Source organism: Neomonachus schauinslandi, chromosome 5 (assembly GCF_002201575.2).
Source record: "Neomonachus schauinslandi chromosome 5, ASM220157v2, whole genome shotgun sequence".
Classification (NCBI taxonomy): domain Eukaryota; kingdom Metazoa; phylum Chordata; class Mammalia; order Carnivora; family Phocidae; genus Neomonachus; species Neomonachus schauinslandi.
In genome coordinates this window covers 160465440-160480054 of record NC_058407.1, presented here as the reverse complement: position 1 = coordinate 160480054, position 14615 = coordinate 160465440, and the positions used below count along the sequence as shown (strand labels likewise).

Sequence of the window (14615 nt, the reverse complement as noted above, 5' to 3'; positions counted from 1 at the left end):
TGAAAGACCTCAATGTGAGACAGGAATCCCTCAAAATCCTAGAGGAGAACATAGGCAGTAACCTCTTCAACATCAGCCACAGCAACTTCTTTCAAGACATGTCTCCAAAGGCAAGGGAAACAAAAGAAAAAAATGAACTTTTGGGACTTCATCAAGATAAAAAGCTTCTGCACAGCAAAGGAAACAGTCAACAAAACTAAGAGGCAACCCATGGAATGGGAGAAGATATTTGCAAATGACATTACAGATAAAGGGCTGGTATCCATGATCTATAAAGAACTTCTCAAACTCAACACCACAAAAACAAATAATCAAGTCAAAAATGGGCAGAAGACATGAACAGACACTTCTCCAAAGAAGACATATGAATGGCTAACAGACACATGAAAAAATGTTCATCATCATTAGCCATCAGGGAAATTCAAATCAAAACCCCAATGAGATACTACCTTACACCAGTTAGAATGGCAAAAAATAACAAGACTGGAAATAACAAATGTCGGAGAGGATGTGGAGAAAGGGGAACCCTTTTATACTGTTGGTAGGAATGCAAGTTGGTACAACCACTCTGGAAAACAGTATGGAGTTACCTCAAAAAGTTAAAAATAGAGCTATCCTATGACCCAGGAATTACACTGCTGGGTATTTACCCCAAAGATACAGATGTAGTGAAAAGAAGCAACACATGCACCCCAATGTTCATAGCAAAAATGTCCACAATAGCCAAACTGTGGAAGGAGCCAACATGCCCTTCAACAGATGAATGGATAAAGAAGATGTGGTTCACATATGCAATGGAATATTATTCAGCCATCATAAAGGATGAATACCCACCATTTGCATGGACATGGATGGAACTGGAGGGGATTATGCTAGGTGAAGTAAGTCAAGCAGAAAAATACAATTATCATATGGTTTCACTCACATGTGGAACATAAGGAATAGAACGGAAGACTACAGGGGAAGGGAGGGATATCTGAGGGGGTAGAAATCAGAGAGGGGGATGAACCATGAGAGACTATAGACCCCAGGAAACGAACTGAGGGTCTCAGAAGGGAGGGGGGTGGGGGGATGGGGTAACAAGTGTGATGGGTATTAAGAAGAGCACATGTTGTGATGTGCACTGGGTGTTATACATAACTAATGAATCATTGAACACTACCTTAAAAACTAATTATGTACTATACAGCGGCTAACTGAACATAATAATAAATAAATAAATAAATAAATAAATAAATAACACAACACAATAGCAAATCTGTAAATATGCAAAGGGAAAACATGTGAAAATAACACCTGTTGCTTTCATTTTACACAAGAACCCACTCCAGTCCTTGGAGTCCATGGACAACCTTTAGGAAGATAATACGAAGGATATAGCAAGTTTTCTATGAAAGTCACCATTTGTGATGAGCACTGGGTGTTACACACAACTAATGAATCATTGAACACGACACCAAAGACTAATGATGTACCCTATGTTAGCTAATTGAATTTAAATAAAATTTTTAAAAAATGAAAGTCACCATTTTGAATGTGTGAGATGTATGGGTTAAAAACTGCTTCTTGCAGTTTTTTTCTCTAAAACTTACCACTTAGGAGACCACCAGAGACCACCAGTGATTCATGGAACACATTTTGAGAAACAACAATCCAAAGCTGGATTCTCATAAAGTCTATTCTGGAGCCCTACTTAAAGCTACTGCATAATATTTGGTCCTTCTGGAGACTCCAAAGGGATTTTGGACCCTATGATGATGAAAGGAGACACTTTTGGGTGCCTGTGAAGAGCCATTTTCCAGCTTCCCCTATAATCACATGATCAACTGCCTCCCCTTTCTGTGTTTCTAATTAGAACATCCACATGACTCAAACCCCTTGGAGGTGGCAGGAGCAGTGGGGTCACTCCAGGGCAGAGAATGGCCTGCTATGTGTTGACACCCAGCTCAGTGCCAGGCACCACTTTGAGCTTTATGCTAAGATGGGTGGCATAATAGCAACAGTGACCATATTGGGGGCAGCAGATCTCTGATATAGGACTTCAAAGTGCCTGCCAATCACTAACCATATGCAAACAATGTCTCCTTCACGACCTCTTAAGATTTGTAAGAAACACCAGTGTATTGCTTCACTCTAAAGACCTTTCCACCTGTGGCCATTTTCTTGTCCTATCCCCACCTGCCACAGCCCCATTAGCTCCCCATCAGTGACAGCTTTGAGAATTGAGTGAGTAGAATAAGAAGTCAGGTTACCCCAATATAGGGACGTAATAACCTCCCCTCTATTTAACTTTCTTGTCCTGGCCCCAGGATTCAGGGCTGGCCAGCACCCAACATTGGTTAAGGCACACCATGGGCATCATTGTACAGGACCCACATCCCTAAAAGGCCCGAATTTTAGATCTTTGACTTATTTCCCAATAAATGTACATACGTTGGTTTTGTGTAATGTATTAATTTGTTAAGGCAAACATTTAAATACACACTTTTTATAATTATGTCTCAGCATTTCTTCATTTACTGTATTTGCAATCTCAAAAAATGGAAGTGTCCTGGGCCTCTTGATCTCTGAGAGTTGCTAGAGCTAGGTGAGCCAAAGTGGCATTGGGGCAATACTCCTGCTGGGGTTCTATTTCTCCCTCCCAGCTAGCAATGCTGACAAAGCCTGAAAGCCAAGTTTACAAATTCCAATGTGTAGACATTTTATTCCCAGTTCAGTTTGGGAAATCTGGACTGAAATTCCTGACACAAAGTGCTGATAGTGACAGTATTTTACTAGGAATAAGGGTGATAGGGAAGCACAGAACAAATCATGGTATGTGCATCAAAGCCCACCCTCTAGAAATGGAACAGGAATCCTTTTTTTTTTTTTTTTTATAATTTTTTTTTAAGATTTTTTATTTATTTATTTGAGAGAGAGAATGAGAGAGAGAGAGAGCACATGAGAGGGGGGAGGGTCAGAGGGAGAAGCAGACCCCCTGCCGAGCAAGGAGCCCGATATGGGACTCGATCCTGGGACTCCAGGATCATGACCTGAGCCGAAGGCAGTCGCTTAACCAACTGAGCCACCCAGGCGCCCCGGAACAGGAATCCTAATATCAATCTGGAGAGTTCAGATGTCAACCTGAAAATTATAGGGAGCCACTAAAGATAGATGAGGATTGTGGCTTGTTTAGTACTGTATTTTAGAAAGATCATGGGTGGCAAGTGAAGCAAGAGAGACTGGAGCCTGAAGCTATTGTTCATGTATTTCTAAGTAGAAATCCAAATCAACTCCACCCAGGGGCATGGTTAGGGTCCTGTTCTGGGGTTTCCAGTTACAGCCTTGACAAGACAAATGGCCCTTCCCAGGCAAGGCACTTTGTGTGGATATGTTGCATCCTCCCAAAGGAGAAAGCAGCCTCATATGGAACATTTCTCCCCCTGCAGGCCTAACTTAGTTGGGAGTAAGAGGGCCAGGAAACCTCTCAGAGGATAACAGGTCCAAGGGACAATAGGAGGTAGTTTCTTATTGGGCAACTTGAGGGTCTGAAGTCCCATTTTCTGGGACAGTCTGCCCATTGGCTTCCACCATCATTTCCTTATACTGACGTTTGAAGAAGCCAACCTGTGGGGGAGGAAAGAAAAGAGAATTAGGAAATCCAGTGGAAGAGAGGAAAAGGGATGGCTGGGGGGAGAGGGATCACCATTTCTGGAACGCCTACTATGTTCAAGCACTGCACTAGAATCTTTAGATACACTGGGTCATTTAGTGAACCACGTGGAATCACCTTCAGCATGAGAAATCAAGGCCCAGCCTTAAACAGACACTGCCTACAGTCACAGACAGAATCATTGTTGGTATCAACACCTAATCCAGGCCACTGTTTTTATGTTATAATTTGCCGTGAAGGGAAACATGTAGTGAGGAAGATGAGAGTACAAAAGACAGGAAGAGGAAGAGAGTGGAAAAGACAGGGAGAGCAATTAAAGGAGGCCTGAGAATCAGATAGGAAGGCATGGACATGGGGGACAGTTGGGGACCAGTGATGTCATAGGTGAATGGGGATCTCTCACATGCAGTGACTTAGCAAGAATGTGCACCTATATCCAAGATGAGCTCTTTCTTACATTATAGAAAGAATGGGATCAGAGCACCTGGGTGGCTCAGTTGGTTAAGCGACTGCCTTTGGCTCAGGCCATGATCCCGGAGTCCTGGGATCGAGTCCCACATCGGGTTCCCAGCTCAGCAGGGAGTTTGCTTCTCCCTCTGACCCTCTCCCCTCTCATGCTGTTTCTCTCTCACTCTCTAATTAAATAAATTAATTAATTTTAAAAATCTTTAAAAAATAATAATAAAAAAGAAAGAATGGGATCAAATTGCTTGTGGTGTCAAGAGCAGAATGGAAACACTCACCTTGTACAGGATGGCTGTGATGAGAGCCAGCAGCAGCAGCCCTCCCACAGAGCTGCCCACAATAATGGGTATGGGGTTGTACACCTCATATTTCTCCAGCACCGTCTCCACCTGGAGTGGAGGTGACCTCATCAGAAAGAACCAGAACTCTTGCTACCCCAGATTCTTCCTAGGTTCACCAATTTTAACTCCCTCCCCTCCTTCCCTTTCTCCAAAGGGTGGGACATAGAAACACTCATGGGCTTAGGGATAACTCTTCTGCTGATGGACCTTCATCCTCCCTCCCTCCAGACTTCTGAGCCTCCCACACAACACTGGAGATTTAGGATTAGGAGCCCTCTTATGAGGCTGGCCACTCCTACCACACAGTCACTACCTGAGCTCTCAAGAATGCCTCCTGTCCTGGAAGCTGGGAATACACGGATCTGTTGAATGTGATTTCAGCCACAGTCGCTACCAATACCTTCTTCTGCAATGTCTGCAAGACAGAGAGGCAGAGCTGGGGATTAGCTCTGGGAAGGCTCAGAGTTCAAGTAAAGTCCTGGTTTGAAGGTGGCCACAGACACATCTGTTACCACCTGAATTCAAGGGAGAGACACTGCTGCTGGGCCCACACACCTGGCTGACCCAACCAAAACTGAGGTTGCCCTTCAGAATGAAGTCAAGTTCCTCCTGAATGCCAAAGGAGGGGAGGTCACAGCAGAACCTCAGACAGTCAGCAATGGAGCAGTCCTAGGAACAGAGAAGTAACATTAGGCCATAGAAAGGTGGTTTTAAAGGTAGAAGACAGCATTAAACTGACTGATATGAGAGGAGCAGCCACATTTGTTTGTGTTTTTTTTGTTTGTTTTTTTTTTTTTTTTGAGGAGCCACATTTGAATTCAAAAGGGCTATTCGGCAGACAGCCATCTGAGTGTAATACTGATTCTTGAATTAAATTCCTCTGATGTGTGGCTTAAAGTGGAAATGTCCCAGAGCCCTCCTTACCAGCACAGAATTTTTCTGAATGTGGGTCAGGAAGTCAGACTCTCTGTGCACTATTCTCTCTGAAGAACACTGAATGGAGGGATTCTAGGAAAAGACACAGCAAGCATCTCAGTGGGGCCATCAAGGATTCATGAGGGACAGAGAGAATCCAGGTAAAGGGCATGAGCTGTACACAGTCCTGGATTACCTGGGGGTGGAAGACCTCTAATTCTCTCCACACAGGTACCCCATTCAGCTCCATAGGCACAGAGAAGATGATGCTGATAGGCAGGTCCCTCTGTCCCAGGTTGTTCACCTGCACAGAGGGCAGTGAGGGCAAAGGCCATGCCAAAACCCACATCCCTCCCTAATTGCTGGCTCCCAGCCCCCTGCCACAGCCCCTGCTCTTGAGTCAGCATCACCTACCTGGTATCTATGCTGAGCCTGGCTGCTTTCCTCCTGGTCTGAGGCTGAGAAGTTGAGGTACTTGGTGGACTGTTCATGGCTGGTGAGAGAAGAGGCATGGATGGATTTGAAGTTCCATGGGGGCCTCCTAAAGAGGTTCTGGCTAGCAGCATGACAGGATAGGTAGTCAGTGGGGCCTTGGGGTAGCCCGCAATGAAGTCTATGGTTGATGTTGGATAATGGGAGTGTTTATGGAGCAAGGCTGGGCTTCAAGCTGGGTGTAAGGTTCTTGCAGAAGCTCCCAACAGAGGAAACTGCCCAGGGGACTGGGCAGAGACTACAGTGAAAGGGACCCAGAGCTATGCCATTGACTCACTGGAGGCAGGGGCCGGGCCATCCGCTTTCATGGGCACAGAGGATACCGGATATGCATATGAGACACAGAAGAGCTTTAGAGAGACTTGGGCTGATGCTGTTGACAAATGTGTACTGAACACTACCCCTGTCTGGCCTCCCACAGGCCTTCTCTCCTGTCCTGTTCCCTTGGCTTTTCTGGCACTGGGGCTTAGAGGTGAGGGAAGGTCTAACAGTAGACTGTTGACTGGATCTCAGTGTAACAATTCCTCCTGAGACTTTCTCAGACCCACGTGTGGAGACCCAGTGGCCAGCTTGGCCACTTGAACAGGTGGGTGGTCTCACCTCTGCCCCTTCCTGCTCCACTGCCTAAGTACCTGTCCTTTGCCTGTACAGTCCAAATTCTAGACCACTTTTACTCTGAACTCTCATCCCTCCTCTGTGAGGAACTCCCCCAAAATGCCCCAGACTCATCCTATGGGCCTCTCAGAATATCTCCACCCACAGAGTCAAATCAGCAGAGCACAGCTTAACTGTAGAGCCACATACATCTAGATGTAGTGTGCCCTGCTTATGGGTCCCCAGTGGACACTCTAGCAAGCAAGCTCAGAGCATGCACCTGGCTGGGCTGCTGAGAGCTCCTGGTGTGGAGGTATGAATTAGAGTGTAAGACTGGGAAGGGAGAGGATGTCCAATGAGTCACAAGGGCAGAACTAGTACAGGGGAATGTACCCAGACTAAGCCACATGTACTTGTTGTACATCATGAGTGTACACATTGCACAAGGGCAGGTTGTTATGTCCGGTTTTGATTATACATAATAATGTCAAATGAATTTATAGAAAGCAACTATAGCCCTGTGCTTAGAACATAGCAAATGCTAGGAAAGTATTTACTGAAAGAGGGTATATGCTCAAATATATGACTTGACTCCTGAATTTTAAACACCTCATCTATTATCCCTCCTGGAACGGCATTTTAAGGTCTTTTTCTTTTATCTAGCTTCTCCCTGATACTCGGCCTCTGCAGCAAGCTGCTCATTTCTACCTATACCTCCCAAAGGGGACTGGGAAAGGAAGAATAGCAGTTCTAAAAGCCCTATAGGGTGAAAATCTGTTTCTTGCAATGAGGAATTGTCTCACCCAAATGCCAAGGGCTCCTTTGAGAATCACTGGCTAAGCTCAATGCTATGGACTCTTCAACATTCAGCTGAAGCCTCCCCTGAAAGGAGTCTCTAGCTGCTCTTGGAAACTCATAATAGCCTCAGGGTACAGAACCACAGAGAGGTCCTTGATGAGATTCTGCCTTGGATCAGGGTAACCTCACTCCCCAACGAAGTTGTAAGAACCTCAAGACAGGAAAATGTCTCATATTTCTCAGGAAACCCAGGACAATCTTGGTACTTTTAAGAAAGACTTCTAAGAACCATAACCTCAGGGCACCCAAGTTGCTCAGTCGATTAAGTGTCTACCTTCGGCTTGGGTCCTGGGATCGAGCCCCGCATTGGGCTCTCTGCTCAGTGGGGAGCTTGCTTCTCCCTCTCCCTCTGCCTACACTCTGCCTACTTGGGCTCTCTCTCCATGTGTCAAATGAATAAATAAAATATTTTTTTAAAAAAGAACCATAATCTCTATTAAATGTATGATGTAATGATAATATCACAATTATTATTATAGCTAGCCCACAATAAACACTCCATACTTGATTAGTAAGTGTTAGCAGTATCATCTACCAATAGAAAGGGTAGTGATAAAACCTGAATGTCCCAGGTGTTCAACTGCTGCAGGGACTGAAAACCTTGCCTAGACCGATCAGAATGATGGAGAGGTCATGGTATGGTACCTGCTGATCACAGTGTAGATGGCATACTTCACCATGAGCTCCATCTGAAAGGTGCTCTTGCTGGTCCTGGGAGTGTTATTTTCACTGGAGAAAGAGGAGGAGCCTAGTTGGCAAGGACCCCAGAGGAGGAGGCTAGGGGGCAAGGAGGTCTAAATACCCCCAGCTCACCTGCTCACATTAGCTGTCAGAAGCAGCCGGTCTCCCAGCATGGCCTTGGGGGAGACATCAAAGGTGACCAAGAAGGTGACCTGAGGAAGAGGCAGTAATGAAGGAGGTCACCAAGAAGTGAGGTAGGGTGGGGGGAAGGGAGCTGGGGGTGGACAGAAGAAAGGCTGACCTGGGCACCCCCAGGGAGGATGAAGTGGTTGATGCTGCAGCGGGTGCTCTGAATACCCTGGCCCTGGGCTGGGGTGCCATCACAGGTCAGGTGTGGGGAGTGTGGCTGCAGCTGGCTCTAGGCAAGGGCAGATGAAAAAAAGGCAGGTGAGCATTTGTTCACGTTCCGAAGAGACTCCATGAAGTAGTGACAGTTTCCTGGTATCTACCTTAAGATTATGTTTTTTAAAAAATCCTCAGACCTAAAAAAATAAAATAAGACACTATAAAATAAAATTAGACACTATCTGGTAAAACTTCATCCTAGTAGAAATGCCAGATTTATTAGAGTTTACCCCCCTTTTTATTTACTGTTCTTTAAAAAAAAAAAAGCATTTTATTATGGAAATTTTGAAACATACTCAAAAGTAGAGAGAGACTAGGTAAGTCAACCCCCCCCCCATGTTCCCATCACTCAATTTAAATTACCAACACTTTTCTACTCTTGTTTTATTCAGCTCTTTGCCACTTTTTTTCTGAAAAATTTAAAGCACGTTCTGAATATCACATCATTTTGTCCAGAAATACCTCAATGTATGCCACCAACAGATAAGGGTATTTTTGTGCATTTCTTTTTTTTTTTTTAATTTTTTATTTAAATCCAATTTAGTTAGCATATACTGTATTATTAGTTTCAGGGGTAGAATTAGGTCATTCATCAGTTGCATATAACTAACCCAGTGCTCATTACATCAAGTGCCCTCCTTAATGCCAATCACCCAATTACCCCAACCTCCCCACCAACCTCCCCTCTAGCAACACTGTTTGTTTCCTATAGTTAAGAGCCTCTCATGGGAGGGAGACAAACCATAAGAGACTCTTAATCTCAGGAAACAAACTGAGGGTTGCTGGAGTGGAGGGGGTGGGAGGGATGGAGTGGCTAGGTGGTGGACATTGGGGATGGTATGTGCTATGATGAGCACTGTGAATTGTGTAAAACTGTTGAATCACAGACCCATACCTCTGAAACAAATAATCCATTATATGTTAATTTAAAAAAATAAAAATAATAATTATAATTGGGAAAAAAGCAGCCTTTTATGATTTGCTTCCCTCTCTGTTTTCATCTTATTTTATTTTTCCTTTCCTTCCCCATGTTCATTGGTTTTATTTCTTAAATTCCACATATAAGTGAAATCATATGGTATTTGCCTTTCTCTGACTTATTTCGCTTAGCATAATACCCTCTAGTTCCATCCACATCATTGCATATGGCAAGATTTCATTCTTTTTGATGGCTGCGTTATATTCCATTATAAATAGACCACATCTCCTTTATCCATTCATCTGTCACTGGACATCTGGGCTCTTTCTATGTTTTGGCTATTATGGACATTGCTGCTATAAACATTTGGGTGCAGGTGCCCCTTCAGATCACTAGGTTTGTATCCTTTGGATAAATACCTAGCAGTGAAATTGATGGGTCAACTTCTTGAGGAACCTCCATACTGTTTTCCAGAGTAGCTATACCAGTTTGCATTTCCATCAACAGCGAAAGAAGGTTCCCCTTCCTCCACATCCTCACCAACATCAGTTGTTTTCTGACTTGTTAATATTAGTCAGTGTGCCTGGTGTGAAGTGGTATCTCATTGTGGTTTTGATTTGTATTTCCCTGATCCAAGTGATGTGGAGCATTTTTTCATGTGTCTGTTGGCCATTTGTATGTCTTCTTTGGAGAAATGTTTCTTCATGTCTTCTGCCCATTTCTTGACTGGATTTTTTGTTTCTTGGGTGTTGAGTTTGATAAGTTCTTTATAGATTTTGGATACTAGCCCTTTATTTGATAAGTCATTAATGAAAATCTTCTCCCATTCCATAGGTTGCCTTTTAGTTTTGTTGACACGTGTATTTTTTTTAAAACATACATATTTAACTTTATTACATCATTTTAAGGGGTGCATGGATGGCTCAGCTGGTTAAGCATTTAACTCTTGTTTTCCACTCAGGTTATGAACTCAGGGTCCTGGGATTGAGCCCCAAGCTGGGTTCCACATTCAGTGGGGAGTCTGTTTGAGGATTTCCCCCTCTGCCCCTGCCCCCACTCATGTTTGCTCTCTCACTCTAAAATAAATAAATAAATTTTAAAAAAATAAGTAAAATCTATGAAATAATATTTAAAAAGGCTTGATTTTGTGGGTATTAAGGAGGGCATGTACTGCATGGAGCACTGAGTGTTATACAAAAACAATGAATCATGGATCACTACATCAAAAACTAACGATGTATTTATGGTGACTAACATAAAATAATAAAAAATAAATAAATAAAAATAAAAAATAAAAAGGCTTGATTTTATAAAACATAAAAAAAAATTTTAAGAGTTCTGTATCACAGGAATTTAAATAGTGGCAATATACATAGTGCTGTAGGTTCAAGTTATATAAATTAAAATCAAATAATTGGAACGTTTTCCATATGGAAAATATACAAATGAAATAAATTGCAAAAGGACCTGATAGGAACAATATTTCATTACTTATAGATTATCATTAGGTAATTTCAGCATCTAAACAAAGACTCTGAATATTCAGACGTCTTTTGCTGCATTTTATATTTGAATATCTCCCTACCTATATTCCAAGTCAAGGTACTTGACTAAAATGTCTGATTAAAGGTGTGAAAAAGATGGTGGAGGAGTAGGGTACCCTATTCCAACCGGTCCCCTGAGTTGAGCTGGATATCTATGAACACCCATGAAATCAGCCTGAGATGTAATAAGATATATCTGGATCTCTACAAACAGAATATTGCAGGCAGTTGGTTTTGAGGTATGAAGCAGGGAGCCGTGATTCCACAGGCAGATATCAGAAGATAAACAGAAGGGGGAGGGAGCCATGGGGATCCTACACCACCAGTGAGCAATAGCCTCCTGCACTAGGGACAGGGCACAGACTCACAGAGGGGTAGCAGCTGGGAAAGGAATTTATGGCAGTCCCCCGGACTGAAACACAGAGCAGTGGGGCCACACATGCAAACTGGGGGTGGCTGGCGGTTTTAGAAGCACAAAGGGCAGAAACGTGCCCCTGTGCCCCAACCTGGAGGCAAGGACTGCAAGCCCTGCTGAGAGGCACAACCCAGGATGCTGCAGTTTATAGCAGCACAGACAGAAATGAAGATAGTGTGGCCTGGAGAGCTCACTGAAGAACAGACTGTGATCTCTCTGTTCTGAGGCAGAGGGTTGGACATGTTCTCTTTTGCTCTGACTCTCGGAAGAGAGGCAGAAAGCCACCAGAGAACAAAAGCTCCAAAAAACGGTTCTCACTGAGCCCATTCCTCCCCCCAAAAGGGGGCAGGGCAACTCTGCCCAAACAGGATTGCCTGAGTAACAGCATGGCAGACCCCACCTTCAGAAGACAGACTGTGAGAACAAGAGGCCGACATCCCTAAGGTCCCTATAAAACAGGTACATCTTGCATCAGTTGTGTTCAATAATTTAGACTCTATACATTCCCTCAACCACCCCTTAACAGAATGACTAGGAGGAGGAAAGACTCAGAGACTGTGACTTCTGCCACAGATTTACAAATGAATACAGATATAACCAAAATGTTGGGAATGGACTTTAGGGTAACAATTATGAAGATGATACCTAGAATGGAGAAATCAATTAATGGCAACATAGAGTCTCTAAGGGCAGAAATGAAAGCTTAACTGGCAGAACTTAAATGCTATCAATAAGATCCAATCTAATCTAGATAATCTAACAGCTAGGGTAAGGGAGGCAGAAGAACGAATTAGTGATCTAGAAGACCAACTGATAGAAAAGAAGGAAAAAGACAAGCCCAGGGAGAAACAACTCAAAATCCATGAAAACAGAATAAGAGAAATAAGTGACATCATGAAACGTTCCAATGTCAGAATTATTGGGATCCCTGAGGGGGTGGAGAGAGACAGAGGACTAAAAGATATATTTGAGCAAATCATAGCTGAAAACGTCCTTAATGTGGGGAATGAAACAAGCATTTGTGTCCGAGAGGCAGAGAGGACCCTTCCCAAGATCAAGGAAAACAGGCCAATGCCAGGGATGTAATAGTAAAACTCACAAATCCTAGAACCAAGGAAAACATCTTAAGGGCAGTTATGGGGAAGAGATTCCTTACATACAGAGGGAAGAACACCAGAATAACGTCAGACCTATCCACAGAGAACTGGCAAGCCAGAAAGGGCTGGCAAGACATATTCAGGGTATGAAACAAGAAGAACGTACAGCCAAGAATACTTTGTTCGGCAAGACTGTCATTTAGAATGGATGGAGAGATGCAGAGCTTCCAAGACCAGCAGAAACTGAAAGAATATGTGACCACTAAGCTGGCCCTGCAAGAAATATTAAGGGGGAGTCTATAAAAGGAGAAAGACCCCAAGAGTGATATACAACAGAAATTTACAGGGACAATCTAAAAAAACAACGTCTTCACAGGCAACATGATGATAATAAATTCAAAGCTTTCAATGATCACTCTCAACGTGAATGGCCTAAATGCACAGGGTTGCAGATTGGATAAAAAGACAGAACCCATCCATATGCTGTCTACAAGAGACTCATTTTGAACCTAAAGATACAACCAGACTGAAAGTGAAGGGATGGAGATCCATCTTCCATGCCAGCAGACCTCAAAAGAAAGCTGGGGTAGCAATTCTTATATCAGACAAATTAGATGTTAAGCTAAAGACTGTACTTAGAGACACAGAAGGACACTATATCATTCTTAAAGGGTCTATCCAACAAGAAGATCTAACAATTGTAAATATCTATGCCCCCAACATGGGAGCAGCCATCTACATAAGCCAACTGTTAACCAAAATAAAGAGTCATATCGATAACAATACATCAACTGTAGGAGACCTCAATACTCCACTCTCAGCAATGGACAGATCATCTTAGCAGAAAATCAACAAAGAAACAAGAGCTTTGAGCGATACATTGGACCAGATGGACCTCATAGATATATACAGAACATTCCACCCTAAAACAACAGAATACTCATTCTTCTAGAGCACACATGTAACTTTCTCCAGAATAGACCACATACTAGGTCACAAATCAGGTCTCAACCGATACCAAAAGACTGAGATTATTCCCTGCATATTCTCAGACCATAATGGTTTAAAACTGGAACTCAATCACAAGAAAAAATTTGGCAAAAATTCAAACACTTGGAAGCTAAAGACCACTCAGCTCAAGAATGTTGGGTCAACCAGGAAATCAAAGAAGAACTTAAACAATTCATTGAAATCAACGAGAATGAAACCACATCAGTCCAAAACCTATGGGATACTGCAAAGGTGATCCTAAGGGGGAAATACATAGCCATCCAAGCCTCACTCAGAAAAATAGAAAAATCCCGAATTCACCAACTAACTGTACACCTTAAAGAACTAGAGAAAAAGCAACAAATGATGCCTAAGCCACACATTAGAAGAGAAATAATAAAGATAGAGCAGAGATCAATGAATTACAAACCAGAAACACAGTAGATTAGATCAACAAAACTAGAAGTTGGTTCTTTGAAAGAATTAATAAGATCAATAAACCACTGGCCAGATTTACCCAAAAGAAAAGAGAAAGGACTCAAATTAATAAAATTATGAATGAAAAGGGAGAGATCACGACTAATACCAAGGAAATAGAAACAATTATTAGAAATTATTATCGACAACTATATGCCAATAAACTGAGCAATCTGGATGAAATGGAGGCCTTCCTGGAAACCCATAAGCTGCCAAGATTGAAACAGGAAGAAATTGACAACCTGAGTAGGCCAATAACCAGTAATGAGATTGAAGCAGTGATCAAAAACCTCCCAAAAAACAAGAGTCCAGGGCCTGATGGATTCCCTGGGCAATTCTACCAACCATTCAGAGAATAAATAATACCTATTCTACTGAAGCTGTTTCAAAAAATAGAAACAGAAGGAAAACTTCCAGACTCATTCTATGAGGCCAGCATTACCTTAATCCCCAAACCAGGTAAAGACCCCATCAAAAAGGAGAATTTCAGACCGATATCCCTGATGAATATGGATTCCAAAATCCTCAACAAAATCCTAGCTAATAGGATCCAACAATACATTAAAAGGATCATCCACCACGACCAAGTGGGATTTATCCCCAGGATGCAAGGGTGGTTCAACATTCACAAATTAATCAGTGCAATAGAACACATTAATAAGAGGAGGGAGAAGAACCATATGGTCCTCTCAATTAATGCAGAAAAAGCATTTGACAAAACACAGCATCCTTTCCTGATTAAAACTCTTCAGAGTACAGGGATAGAGGGA

At 42.8% G+C, this 14615-nt stretch overlaps 1 protein-coding gene across 1 annotated transcript in view; it reads right to left on the bottom strand.

Annotated features, from left to right (window-relative positions):
- Positions 1 to 3042: 3042 nt before the first annotated feature.
- Positions 3043 to 14615, bottom strand: part of ITGAX (integrin subunit alpha X) — a 60282-nt gene continuing 48709 nt past the window's right edge. The window contains exons 21-30 of the mRNA XM_021700345.1: positions 8300 to 8416; positions 8131 to 8210; positions 7963 to 8046; positions 5788 to 5866; positions 5570 to 5677; positions 5383 to 5466; positions 5014 to 5127; positions 4772 to 4873; positions 4396 to 4506; positions 3043 to 3606 (exon numbers count right to left, since the gene is read on the bottom strand). Coding sequence (XP_021556020.1) covers positions 3508 to 3606; positions 4396 to 4506; positions 4772 to 4873; positions 5014 to 5127; positions 5383 to 5466; positions 5570 to 5677; positions 5788 to 5866; positions 7963 to 8046; positions 8131 to 8210; positions 8300 to 8416 — 978 coding nt within the window. The 3' untranslated portion in view covers positions 3043 to 3507. The remainder of the gene's footprint in view (positions 3607 to 4395; positions 4507 to 4771; positions 4874 to 5013; positions 5128 to 5382; positions 5467 to 5569; positions 5678 to 5787; positions 5867 to 7962; positions 8047 to 8130; positions 8211 to 8299; positions 8417 to 14615) is intronic.